Here is a 14001-nt window from a genome sequence, read left to right on the forward strand (position 1 = left end):
CTCCCCGTTATCGCCCGCCACTGGAGCATGCTTTCCGATGCCGTCCTCTCCTTCAGGTCGACCGTTGGACATCGCCGCGGCCGCTGCCTTCGCAGCCGCCGCGGCCGCCGCCACCGATGTTGCCGGTGCGGCGCCGCCGCCACTGCCTGTCGTAGTGGCGCCGCCGCTGCCGCTGCCGCTACCCCCCGCGGTGACCAACTTTGGCTCGGGGGACACCTCACCAGAAGGAGCTCCCCCTGAGTTGTTGACGTCGCCGTCGGTGGCTGTACTGCAGCTGTCGGCCCCTGACGGCGACGTCGTCAGCGACGATGCCGTACTCTTGGCCGTCATGGTTGCTGCGATGGCGTTCTTGCCGCCCTCCGCCGCCACATACAACCGGGCGTCTTCCTCCACAGTCGACATCGCCTGAAGATGATATCATAAAAAAAGTTGTTCGTAAACAAAACTTAAAGCTACCCAACAAGGTTTCCATGTAGTCATCTGATGAGATTTATCCGGTACGACAGTACGGGTACGATTTATTAAATACAGCATTATGCTGTTAATACTTCACCACAGACCGTGGCAGCGGTAAATTGTTCGTACTGCTGAACATTTGACGTACCCGGTTGACAATGTCCAGCATGGCCTCGGGCCAAAGGTTGTCGTACAATCCGTCTGTCGCCATGATGATAATGTCACCTGCCTCCAACGGAATGCTGTACAGATCTCCCTACGTGCATATTCAAATAGAAAAACTGAGATCGCTTAGGAAACCGTTGTATCTTATCATATCATATCATCACATCACATCACATTGCACCAACAATACATCTCTCAAGTCAGGAAAAGGCAGCACCAGGCATTTTCAGCGCGTCAATTATTACAACACCCCTTTGCCATTACAAAATCCCCAGCCCGATTCACCTGTACGGTGGAGTCCGTATCACACACAGGCTCATCAGGACACGCCAGTTGGTACGGCATGTTGTGCGAATGTGACTGGCCAGAGAAAGGGAAAAGCGAGGAGGGTGAGAAAGAGGGCGAGGAAAAGGTTAAGTGGCAGAGGGATAGCTGAGGAAGAGTGGCTGGGCAGATGTTTTGCTGGTTCGTTGGTTGGTTTGCTTCTTGGTAGGTGGTTGGCGAGTACATTAGCGAGTAGTGGACAGGTTGAACTGAACCAGGGTAGTGTGCACAGGAATAAGGAATAACCCCCACCCTCGGGAGGGAGAGCCCTTTCACCAACAAAACAAGTCTGTCCGTCCGTCTGTATGTCCTTCAGTAAACACAGCGGGCCCCTCTCCACCGAGGGACAGTCGGGTCTTTCACACGCCTAGCCTAGACGACACGAACGGAACTCCAGAAAAATATCATGTGAAGCGGTCCTAATCCTGGTTTCTTCCCCTACTTCCCCCCCTCAATGCCCCCTCAAACTACACACCGTACGTACGTACGCACACACGCGTGTACGTGCTCCCGCCCCACACCTGCGGTCGAGTGGCCATAGCCAATCTCCCTCCCCGCACCAATCGAAGCCCGCTGTCGCCCAAGTTGAGAACCTGGCAGTTGGGGGTTGGCAGGAGGGATGAGGGAGGTTATATGCGCGCGTCTGCGTGTGTATGTGTGGGGTACTCCTCTCCTCTGCCTCCTCCTCCTACGCCTCGGGCACCTCAGCGCAGAACTAGTCACATCTTCAAAGCTGCGCACGAGCACATACTCCACATACGTAAACACGCTTTGGAATTATAGCTTAAACTAGCACAGCACTGTTTGTCACATTGCCACATGTGCTAACCAAGAACCGCACATCTCATATGGAGTCTTAATTATGCACGCAAATACACTACAGAACACACGACAAACAACAAACATACATACATACAAACAAGATGCCAATAAAAGGCAAAGAAAACACACCTGTACGGACGCCTGTACGAACACATGTACGACACACACACGCACCTGCAAGTTATTGCTGTCTGGCGGCAGCACCCCGATGAGGCCGGTGCAGCTGCCCGCGTGTTTGACCGCCAAGTGCGCATCCGCCAGCGCCATACGGGCGGCTACGGCAGGACGACAGTGTACGACATGCAGTACCAGGCGGGACACGATGGTTATCGACTACCTTACGATAGTGGTAATGGTTTCATCCTCCGATCGGCATGCTTACCATTCACGTCAGGACAGGGCGCAAAATCAGCATCATAAATACACATACATATGTAAGAACACACGTGAATGCATGTGTATATGTATGTATAGTGTATATACACGCCAGATTGTATATGTAAGTATGTAAACATAATTTAGCGTGTGCGTGAATATGTGCATGCATGTGAATATCGTAATCGCAACGGGTTACCGGCGTTGTATTTGGGGGCACAATTGCCCTAATTTGCAAATTTCAACCCTAATTTTAACAATATCATTGTGTTGGATGCCGTGTCCCCGAAAATTTTCAAGTTGCACACAAATTTGGGCAGCAGGCTTCCAGGACGCGTGCCACCTGAAAGAATAAGATCTATCTCGGATTAAGCCGCAGACGAGATGTGTGGTATCATGCACACATACATTTACATATACATATATACATGTGTACATATATGACTTAGATTACACTGTGGGCCGCGAGAGCCGGGGGCCGAAGCCGAAACACAGCGCAAGGGTCGGGAGCATATATATATGTATGTAACAATATAAAAATATATATTCTTATATATGAATTTTTAATTATATATATAATTTTTTTATTGTTACAGGGTGGGAGGCTTCTGGGCCACTTGAACACATTGTCATTTCTACGATTTATCATACCATTCAGCACCATCCACCATTACCACATTGTACTACGCCATACGAACTGGAAGTCCAAGGCGGTTGATCCTGCCTTTAAGCTAGGATCCCTCCTCATCCATTCACCCGTACATCCGCAGAGACAGAGGGTATATCATATATAATTATGTATACACGCCGATACGCACACTGGCGGTCAACTCCATTTCCACCTACGTATTTTCCCGGCGGATGCCTCCAAGCTGGCCGCAGCAGCTCTCATCAGATCGCGCGAGTATGCCGCCGGGTCCACACCGTCATCGGAGCTCCAGCTGCCCACTCCGTCCGCCACCCCCAGAGCCCCGCGACCCGCAGACGATATGAAAAACGCGTCCTCGCCCCCGGTCTTGGTCTTGGACGGGTGAGGGATGTTGCAGGCGCCCATCACCAGCCGCAGGGGCCGTTCGTGATACAAGTAAGGCTGCAGCTGGGCGAGATGATGCCGAGGTCCCGTCGCGGCGGCGCCGCCCTCCGCCGGTGGCAGCCGTACAGATGGCTCCGCGACCTCCGGAACCATGGCGACGTGCTCCGGAACCGGTGGCGGCGGCGGCGGTGCCGGCGGCGCAACGCATGGCAAGCAGGACAGGAATCCCGACTTCTCTTCATAGCCCGCCTGCATATGGTTGTGCGGCAAAATGAAAACGCTGCTATTTACGATTGCTAGTTTAGATTGAAGTAAGACCGTACGATCGTACCACTTTAAAAGAAAAGCCAAGTCGACAAAACCATCACGCAGCCAAGATTGACCTGGGATCTTGAGCAGTTGGTATTTGTGTTGTACAAACTGCCAAACTAATCCCCCCTGGCGTCATGTACATACCGATCCACACGTGGAGCCTCGGATCACGTGGACTCATTGCGTTTCTTGAACGCGCAGAGCATGACGTGTCATATGACCACACATGCATATATTGGCATATCTTTCACCGCATTTCTCTTTCTTTCACAGCGTTACTAACGCCCAGAACATAAACGAGGTGATGATGACGGGCGAGAGAGACACATAATGAAATATGTTGGTTAGACTTGACGCTGACCGTTAGAACGCCCCTCCAAAAATGGGGGCGGGTAGCGTCACTAGCGGCCATAGAAAGCCAGTGCGATATGTATCACAACCAACGTACTAGAGTACATACCGGTAAGTACACGCCAGCATGGTCGTACGGCGGCAGCATGAGCCCGCTGCGGATGTAGTTGTTGATGGCGGGGAAGCCGCGTCTGCAGGAGAGATTAAAAAAAGAGCAACGAAAAGACGAGAAGAGATTAGCCTGGTTAGCGAGGTCTCCGCCATACTACGTTGCGCTGTTTGCTCAATCGGGTTGCGTTGCGGGATATTTCAGTCCAAAACCCGCAAAGGGGGGGGGGGAGCTATTTTTTAAATCTAACGTCAGTGCATATCTAATTTGTACGAAGTACGTTACTTTTTCATTTACCACCGCAAGGCCATCCTGGTTCATACCGTAGACATACGACGCACAAACACACACATACAGACATACCGGGTATAGCCCTGAACATGCTCGATCAGCTTCTTCATGTCCTCCTTAACCGCGCATCGTGCCTTGGCAGCGTCAATCTTACGGTACATCGCCGTACGCTGCGCCGCTGTGAAAGGCACAGAAGTGAGCGCGACGAGCGCCTGAAGGGGGAAGTTCAAGCGGGATGGAGAATTGAAAAAAAAGGGAACCGCAGTCAACCCAAACCGAGGTGCGCACCTCGTGAATTGGTATATCTTCTCAAAACCAACATTTTTGCCCCTCTGAAACCTATTCATCTACGTACAATATGCGACAACAACAGCACGACATCTCAGTCTACACAGTACAGCTCCGTATTATTCGTACTCAGGTTCGGAAACAGGGGCGGGATAAGGTGGTTGCCACGGCGGAGCTGTCGGGGCATTCAAGTGGGTTCATTAATTGGGGCGGGAGTTCGCGCATGGCGCATACTCTCACGACGAGGTTCCTCACTTGCGCGCATTGCTTGGAGATGAGCGTGTAGAACATCTCGTACAGGCACCATAACCGACTCAAAATGGTACCAGCGGGGTCGAAACAGGCGACGGTAGTGCTCGCGTACCAGATGGCGCGTTGGATCTGCGGTGAGACAGCGACAGGTGGCGTGTGTGGGGTGGTGTGTGGGATGAGGGCTGGTTTGTGTGGTGGGGGGTAGATTGGGAGGTGGGGGGTGGGGGATGCAGGAGGGTGTGAGGGAAGGAAGGGGGAAGAAACGAGGGAGGGATCATGGAAGGGGTTGGAGCTAGTGTGCGTGTGCCTGCGTGGTGCTGACTGCCTGGGGCCCTCATATTGGCACATTTGCATTGATATGAACAAAAACCATATCGTAATATTATTAATGCACGTCAACTCCCATGCACACTTTCCGGCCCCCCCAGCCCCCAGCCCACCCCGGAATTCCTCCCCGACCTCGTACCGTACCTCCTGTACGAAGCCGCTGTGGTTGGACGATACTTGCGGTACGGCAAACACGTCCAGCCAGATGTACGTATGCTCCGCCGGGCGCCTGGAGGGTCAAAAAATGTTTCATGATTTTTTTTATTTTCGTGTGAAGTAGTTTCGAAGCTCCGATGGTCATCAGCTAAAACCTCAGGCTCGAGGCCTACCCGAGAGATCGCACGGGACGCAACATGCAACGCCACCTTCTTCCCTCCCTGCCTCGTTCTAATCCAATCGCGGGCGGGCCCTTTCTTACCCGGCAAAATGTGTCTCCAAAAGGCCGACCATCTCCATGAACGGCCGTGACCAAGCATGTACGACATAATGGTACGGCGCCCGCCGTTTCATGCCTGCCGGCATGCGGCGCTTAGGCATGCGCGTGTACGGCGGCGGCGGCCCGGCGGCCTTGCGTGCGGCGGCAGCACCTGGTGAGTCCAGGGGGGGCAAAGCGTAACGCCGCAGCTGGTCTGTGTCCGCCAGAGCGCAGTTCTGACGGCCCAGTGTCGCTGGAATGACGATAGATCGAACCACCTGAGGAAAGGCGGATATGATGCCAGAGGTCACAGGTAGGAGATAAGATGTAAAAGGTAAAGAGATAGAGGATGGAAATACCAAAAGCAGGGAAGGGACCGTTTGAAGGTCACTAGCCCATCCAGACCACCTTCAACCACTACAACCTTGCGCAGGCAGGCTATACCCGCCCCTTTGTGCGTTTGTGTCTCCGTGTTTGCGTGTGTGGGTGTCTGTCTGTCTGTCTGTCTGTCTGTGGGTGTGTTGTGTGTCTGTGTGTGTGCGTGTGTTGTGTGTGTGTGTGCGTGTGTTGTGTGTGTGTGTGCGTGTGTTGTGTGTGTGCGTGTGCGTGTGTTGTGCGTGTGCGTGTGCGTGTGCGTGTGTTGTGTGTGTGCGTGTGCGTGTGTTGTGTGTGTGTGCGTGTGTTGTGTGTGTGTGTGTGCGTGTGTTGTGTGTGTGTGTGTGCGTGTGTTGTGTGTGTGTGTGTATGTGTGTGTGCGTGTGACAACATGAAGCGCCGACGCTTGATTATCCTTATCCTAATTACCTGCTGCGTAGTCATGGTCGGTTTGATGTTGTGTTGCCGTACAAATTCCCGAAGACCGGCCAAGCTGATGGCCTGGGGGAGGGGCAGCAGCAAAGGCACCGTGGGTTTCAGCGGTCTTAAAATAAAATAAAAACATTATGCGATTATAATCTTACGCTCGGACTTGATCAACCTGCTGAAAGGGCAACGTAAAGCGGCTGATGGTGAGGGGCATTGCGATCTTATTGAGGATAAGGACGCAACTATGAGCAAAGGCCAAAAAACGCAGCCGCAAACGAATTTGCTGTGCGGATTAAAATCAAAGAGAGGTAAATGAGCCGCCAAGTGTAATTGTTTACTCCCTGCGCAGGCGCGCCTCCATTGCCATCAAGTACCGGAGGCAGCTGTTGCAAACAGGAAACATCAGGTCCTTCAGGAGCAGCTGCATACGTCATGCTGGTGCTATTGCTATACATACGATCATGTACTTCATCAGTCGACCCGATGGATAGGATGCTCTCCAACCGTGCCAAATGATCTGTTGATTCCACAGCCGAAATCTCGGTATCCATGTTGCCTCGACGAAAGCAGATCGTATGCCTTTTCACAAAATTGCGAAACAAACGAACATCGACGCAAATGCCAGCCAACCAGAATTATAATAACAAGAAAAGTTCACGGGACGCTAAATGGATTGTGCGCATGTCTGACAGGCGTTCCAACGACGACATTTGACGGATGCTGTATGACAGACGGCGAACTAAAGCCTTACAAACCATTCGTAAGAAGCAACAGTTTTGAGCACCCAATAACTATGGGAATTGTTTTTTACTATTTAACCACTAAGCTTATGAAAAAGTCGCTTCTCCACGCCAGATACGGTAGTTGGCGATGCATAATACCTCAACCGCAACGGTGATCAACTTACTTCAAAAGCCTCGCTTCCACCGAACTTCAATTCGCCGCGATGGAGGCGATTCTGCCTCCGACCCTTTTCGATATCCCAACATAATGCATCCTACTACAGACTACAGACTACAGATTAGAGAAAATCCCTTGAACTCTCGAATCCAGATCCGCGACGCAAACCATTGCTTACAGCAGCTGCAGGATTAAAAATATGTCATCAATCTACCGGCATTTCATACCTTCAAGTCAACGTGCTCAACGTATTCGTGCTCGTCCTCGTCGCTATCCGGCGGGATGAACGCCTCGTCCATCCCCGGGGGTGCCGCGCTACGATATGCGAGGACGCACAAAGCAGGACGGGCAGACACACATACACACACACGCACACACACACACGCACAGGTCAAGCCACAGGCCAACAACAGGAGGCAGTTCAGTTCAGTTCGGGAAGCACACGCCATCAGGGGCACGCGTAAGGACACAGCAATTGCCCCCACGACCACACTTCCGCAGGTTCCATCCCCCCTCCCCTGCCTCACTCCTTTTTCCCCTCCTCTCCTCCTCCCTCCCCTTTTACTCCCTTCCCCCTTCCTTCCTCCTCCTTCCCCCTCCCTCCACTCTCCCGGTCGACTCACTGCGCCACGTGCATGCCATCTTGATGGTCCAACCAGAGCGCCTGTAGGAGGGGTGGCAGTGCAGGGAAGGGAGCTGACACCGCTGCTACCCCGGGGCCAGGAGGCGGTCCCCAGTCACGTCAGGGACTGCAAATCTTTCACAACACGACACACACATACACACACTATATATATAATATTATATATAATATTATATATAATATTATTGATATACACACACACAATAAGCTTCGGTCTGCTGTAAACTGTAAGGATGTCTTGAATCGCCTCATACATCACGATCGCACAACACAGAGCTCGATATAAACCTAAAGATATTCTCATACAGGCGGATACCATTAGGCCGTGCTTGCTTTGGCCGCTGCGCTTCAAGCCAGGGGGCCTTGCTGGCCTTACCCTAGCGCGCGCGCCCGCACATACACACACACGCGCCCGCACACACACACGCACAGACACACACAGACACACACGCACACTCACGCACACACACGCACACACGCGCACACACGCGCAAACACACACACACACACACACACACACACGCACACACACACGCACACACACAGGCACACAGGCACACACGCACACACACGCACACACATTATGCACATAGTTTACAAATTGCTGCTTTTAAGGAAATGCACATTTCTGTTCAGAAACAAAAAATCTGAACAAACATCTCTTCCACGGCCACGCACCTGAGTGAAGTAGCGCTTCATGGTCGGTGGCGGCGCGTTGGGATCCCTCTGCAGAGGCAACACGGCACAGGGCAACAAGGTCGCAAACCGACCGGATTGGAATTGGATAGTTAGCTGGTCGGGGAGTAGGAGACGTATATTGGAGTGTAAAAGACACTGTTTCCATGCTTCGTGTAGAAGCTGAAGCAACCAATGCCGTTGTCGCGCCTACAACCAACATTACAACAATTATCACACCACCATCGCCTCCCACACCACCACCACCACCATTATCACCGCGGCCACCCTCAGATCAGCAAATAAACGCCCCACGCATATTGTTCTCGTGTCAAGGGCTGCCGCCGCTTGGTTCAGGCGGGATTCGGATCTCTCCAACGATAAAGACCGCCATCGTGCTCGCACAACGCTTCACAGATACGCTCGTTCGTGTTTTAGTATGTGCGTGTCTTGTGCGTGCGTGCGTGCGTAGAAGCGCCGAACTCACTCCGTTCCAGTACACAGGGCGCAGCAATGGTGGGCACCTGCCCCGCCTGCGCGCGCCCACTAGTACCGCAACTAGACGGCATCTGATACAGAGAGAATGCGTTAGAGCAGAGATTACAGGGCGCACTACGAAAGCGTCGTGAACAATACGTTTTTTCTCCGTCCGATCTGCCAGGGTGCCAACGAACCGGAGGGCTAGCATAGACGCATCGCCCTCCCACAACCACCTGACACATAAACAGCTGCGACAAACAAAACGCCGTGCATTAATAATAAGATGTCCGCTCTTCGCTGCCTCAGTATTCAAAATATCCGAAGGTTAAGGGTGTGCCGTCCTAGCCGCTGCGACCAGAGTTCAATCGGCAGTTTTCTTAACCAATATGCAAATCCGTGTATGGGCAAAGGAGACACACACATTCACATTACTGATTTATCCTTCGTCAGTAATAAATGTTTCACCGGCAACAACAAGAGCCGTAGAAGGCTCTAGCAGGCACCATGCGCAAGCCCGAAAGACCAAGCAGCGTGCAAAACAAGCTGCACTGAACAGAGCTGGGCGCGGAGTGCTTCATGAAAAGACCATCCTTAAGCAAAAGTTTTGCAACCTACGGCTGCGAAAGATCAGGGGCCTGCGTTTACGGACAGATGCAACACTTGGACAGCTCCGAGCTGCCTACCTCTACGTCGCGTGGAGTAAGCTCGAAAGATTTACGAGCTGCAGTAACTATTTTTTGGAAGTTGAACGAAAGACCAGTTGCATGCACGCGATGGGCATGTTGGTGGTGGTGCTGGGATGTCTCCTGCCCGTCGTGAGTCTTCTGGTTGTCCTGGTCCCTAACGCCGTTGACACAGAGGTGATCCGCCATCTCTGTTCGTTCCGCTTGAGCGCCCATTGTTAGATGGTAGCAATAAGCTTGTAAAGCGACCTATGCTCCGTCTTTGCAAGGACTTCACCTAGAGTATACCTAGTCAATACAAAATAACAAGTATATGTAACCTTTTAAACTTTGAAGAACATGAGCACACTCGAAAGCAGCTGGACCATGTTCTTTGAGCAGAGGGCTGACCAATACAAGCACGCACTAACGCATGCAAAACGGTCTTATCCTTAAAACACTCTTACTGAAAGAAAAATAAAACATGCACAGAGAAAGCTAAGCATACAAACAGCGCAGAGAGACAATCTGAAACCTCCGTGCGTTGGAGAACCTCCCGACGGCAATAGGGCCCCTGATGTACAGCCCCTGGCTCCTCCAACAGCCCATTCGAAACGGCGATACCACAACATCCTATACAATATTATCACAAGATGGCAAAATGCACCATTAAGAGCGCCGATTTGGTCACTAAATCAACAACGATATGTGTGTTACTGATCAGCGCGGTCAATATCCACTGATGTTAGGGGTCTATGCCAAAATCCGTAATGGCTGATATCAGTAACGATCATACATGTACACGTGTAAAAGCGCTAGATCGCGTCGAACATAGGCGGCGTACGGGCACACTAAACATGCAATAGAAATGGGTTTGCAACAACTATCGATTGCTACAAGAAGACCTTCGTGTTTAATATTAAGGGTTGCTGCATGACCTGAAAGTACTACTACATATCTCTTTGTAAGGGTATCGACCTGTAAAATCACCGCAAGAGCGTCAGTCTATCTCACCTTTGCTTTTGGAGTCCTCCAAGAACAAGAAGCTGCCAACCTCCGCGCTCAAGCCGCGTACGACGTTCGCAGCTCGCAACTGTCGCGGTCTGCATGTCGGTCATGCAGAGCCCCAGCAGGCTATCTACTGCCGCCAAGACATATCGCCAACCGCCTTGACCTATCCTGTCGGGTTTCGCAGAGAAGCCCAGCTCTAGTACTCCCTCTCTCCCTCTATTCGAAGGAGGTTTCGGTATCAACAGTACAGTCCTCAAAACCCTCTTTAGTATACACAAAAGTCACACAAGTTTTCAATCCTTCCCTCCAAGAGGCGCTGTCATCTGCGCTGCTTCTGCGTCGTTCACCTGGCTTTGGAGAGGCCTCGGACTTGGGAGGCCAACGTCGCTTCCTCATCAACATCTCAGGCGTTGCTTTAATACCCTTCGCTTCCAGGTGAAGTTTTTGTTTCGCGTTAGGCCGGATGATGTACTCCACAATCCGGAAACGTTTTCTTTCTCCTTGTCATGGCCGAAAGATCATGACTGTTCCGTTTTATCCGAAAACAGTCCGTAAATCACGCACCATCATGCACCCGTGCACCCTGGCAGGCTGCCTTGTTCTTGTTGTTGTTGTTGTTGTTGTTGTGTGGTGGGCTCCACCACTTCGGGCGAACCGAGGTCTACCCAGTCCATCCCGCCCCCCTGCCGCTAAACTGCCACTGCTCTACACACACTCTACCTAAAACGCCACTACGCATCATCATCATCATCAGTGTGTGTCACCCTCACCCCCAAGCACCATCAGCAGCACCATCAACCTCACCAACGCCGCCATCACAATCATCATCACCAGTACCCTATCAGGATTGCCAGCATCAGGTATTCTATCAGTAAACATCATCGTTGCCGTTGCCGTCAGCCCTACACGGTCGCTAGCTTGCGGAACTTGAGCCTGCTGGGCGCTGACCCGCTGCCCAGTCGCCGCCTCCTGTCCTCCTCGTAGTCGCTGTAGCCGCCCGCGAAGAAGTGCAGCTGCGGGGAAGAACAGAAGAAGAAGAAGAAGAAGAAGACGCGGAGGGTGATTCGGAGGTCGATAACATGGCCGGGTGGGATGGGGTCGGTGGTCTGGTGGTGAAGCACGTTGGGGTGCATGTCTGGGCTTGTGTGCTGCAAGTGGGATTGGGTGGGAGAGGAAGGGAAGCAAAGCACCTCCAAAGCTACCCCGACCGCACAAAAAGTCACAGCCATATCGACCCGCTCCGCTTCTACCCCGCCACTTACGCACCCACGCAGATATGTATGGCATAGAGGTCTACACACACATACACACACATACACACATACACACACATACACACACATACACGCACATACACGCACACATACACGCATACATACACACACATACACGCACACATACACGCATACATACACACACACATACACGCACACATACATATATAACGGTATCTAAGTTTCATCAAAGTTATCGGGCAGTGCTGCTGTGCTGGCGATCGCTTCATTGTGTAATCCATCTGCCGTAGAAGACTCGGCGTCAGCATCTTGCAGTAAGGAACCCGCATCAACAACCGGATATCGATTGTAACACGTCATTCATCCACCCATCCATTCATGTGCCCATTCACTCACTCCTAAATATTTACATTAGCAAAAACCAAACACCGAAGTTTAAAAATCAAAGATTACAAACAGCAAACAAAAAGATTAAAACAAACATCAAACACACACACACACACATACGCACACACGCGCGCGCACACACACAGGCACGCACGCACGCACACGCACTCGCATACCTTGGAGTCTCCCTCGAAGGCGAGGATATGGGTGGCAACTCGGTCCAGGAACCACCGGTCGTGTGAAATGATGAGGGTGGTGCCAGCAAAGTTCAAAATAGCCTCCTCCAAACACCTGCAGTAAAAACCACACACACACACACACACACACACACACACACACACACACGCTAGAGCAACATTTGCACAGCCTCAGGTGGAATTTTACCCAAGGCGAACGGGGCCGCCCGGGCCAGGTGGGTAGCTGTCCGGGGCGATTAATAATCAGTGTGCTTCTCGTCGTGTGGCAGGCTCTCAGCGTGTACCTGCGCAGCCGCATCTAGGTCGAGGAGAAAGAGGGGTAAAGAGGGGCAGTGGGCCGCCACTTCACAGCATACACACCCCTTCCCCCTCCTGGCTTTGGAGAAATTCCCCCTGGCGATGTCTTTCCCATGGTGGCCCGTTGTGTCACACAGGCCCCCCAGGTTTAATCATGCATCACACCCCGCATGTATCACCCCGCATGCATAATCGTAACCCTCAAACCCTGGAGGAGGACATGTTTCGAGGGGTCATCATCTATGTTTAAAAGCATGGCGCATGGGGCAGATAAACACTCAAGCTTCGAGGACGGATTGGGGAGGCAGCGGCGCCCCATTATGCTGGCAGGTACGTATGAAGCGGTATGCACGGACAGACAGGCCTAGGTTGATACATACGAACTGTTCTTAGCTGTTCGTACATATCAACCTGTCTGTCTGTCTGTCTGTCTGTCGGACAATCAAGAACATAAACGTAAACACGCACAGGTAAGCCGCTCACCGAAGTGTATCTACGTCTAGGTCGTTGGTCGGCTCGTCCAGCAAGAGCAAGTTGCCGGCCTGTGTGGCGGATTGACAAACACACATGTCTGGCTTCGGTTGTGTGCATGCCACATCGATACACCTTTACTCTTAGGGTTTACACTACCTGTTACATAAGCAACGATCAGGAAATATTCCATTTTCGTACATTTGTCGTACATAAGCAAAAAGATGCCTGAGCCATAATGCGTTGTCTGCGATATGCTAAAATATATATATATATATATAATATTACATATAATATATATTTTTTATATAATATATATAATATATATTATATATATTATATATATACACATATATATATATACACACACATATACATGTGGGAGCCCACCTGCTTCAGAGTCTTGGCCAGATGCAACCGGTTGCGCTCACCACCTACACACACACCAGAGAGAGCGGCCCAATAACACAGTGGTGTCGAGCCACGCACAGGGGGTGCTGGGGGGACGTGGAGAGGAAAAGAGGTAATGCTTCTTCAGGGAAAATGCTAACGAGGCTAATATAAGCAAAGGCGACAAAGAGCGACGGCCAATCGACGCAGCATTTTCCTGAATCGGGGGATGTAGCCACAGGTATCGGGGCAGCAGCCCCATGCCCCGCCCAGTGGACCCGAACAAGGCCCACAGCAGCATGATATGCCCACATGCAACTGCCCCGCGC

At 51.7% G+C, this 14001-nt stretch overlaps 2 protein-coding genes across 2 annotated transcripts in view; both read right to left on the minus strand.

Annotated features, from left to right (window-relative positions):
* On the minus strand, positions 1-9921 carry VOLCADRAFT_117754 (uncharacterized protein; the record flags this gene model as incomplete). The annotated part of the gene is made up of 18 exons (XM_002951040.1): positions 1-405; positions 605-712; positions 907-981; positions 1467-1538; positions 1897-1908; positions 1942-2042; positions 2989-3163; positions 3200-3424; positions 3948-4029; positions 4311-4450; positions 4782-4907; positions 5250-5334; positions 5524-5798; positions 6325-6396; positions 7452-7539; positions 7848-7888; positions 8546-8593; positions 9706-9921. Coding segments are annotated over 18 exons (2346 nt in total), but the record flags the coding sequence as incomplete, so codon positions are not given.
* A 1254-nt stretch (positions 9922-11175) lies between these two features.
* Positions 11176-14001, minus strand: part of VOLCADRAFT_104944 (uncharacterized protein) — a gene marked incomplete at its 5' end in the record, with an annotated part of 13731 nt that continues 10905 nt past the window's right edge. Inside the window, 4 exons of the mRNA XM_002951041.1 lie at positions 11176-11708; positions 12494-12608; positions 13295-13353; positions 13673-13716. Coding sequence (XP_002951087.1) covers positions 11598-11708; positions 12494-12608; positions 13295-13353; positions 13673-13716 — 329 coding nt within the window. The 3' untranslated portion in view covers positions 11176-11597. The remainder of the gene's footprint in view (positions 11709-12493; positions 12609-13294; positions 13354-13672; positions 13717-14001) is intronic.

Source organism: Volvox carteri (genome assembly GCF_000143455.1).
Source record: "Volvox carteri f. nagariensis unplaced genomic scaffold VOLCAscaffold_21, whole genome shotgun sequence".
Classification (NCBI taxonomy): domain Eukaryota; kingdom Viridiplantae; phylum Chlorophyta; class Chlorophyceae; order Chlamydomonadales; family Volvocaceae; genus Volvox; species Volvox carteri.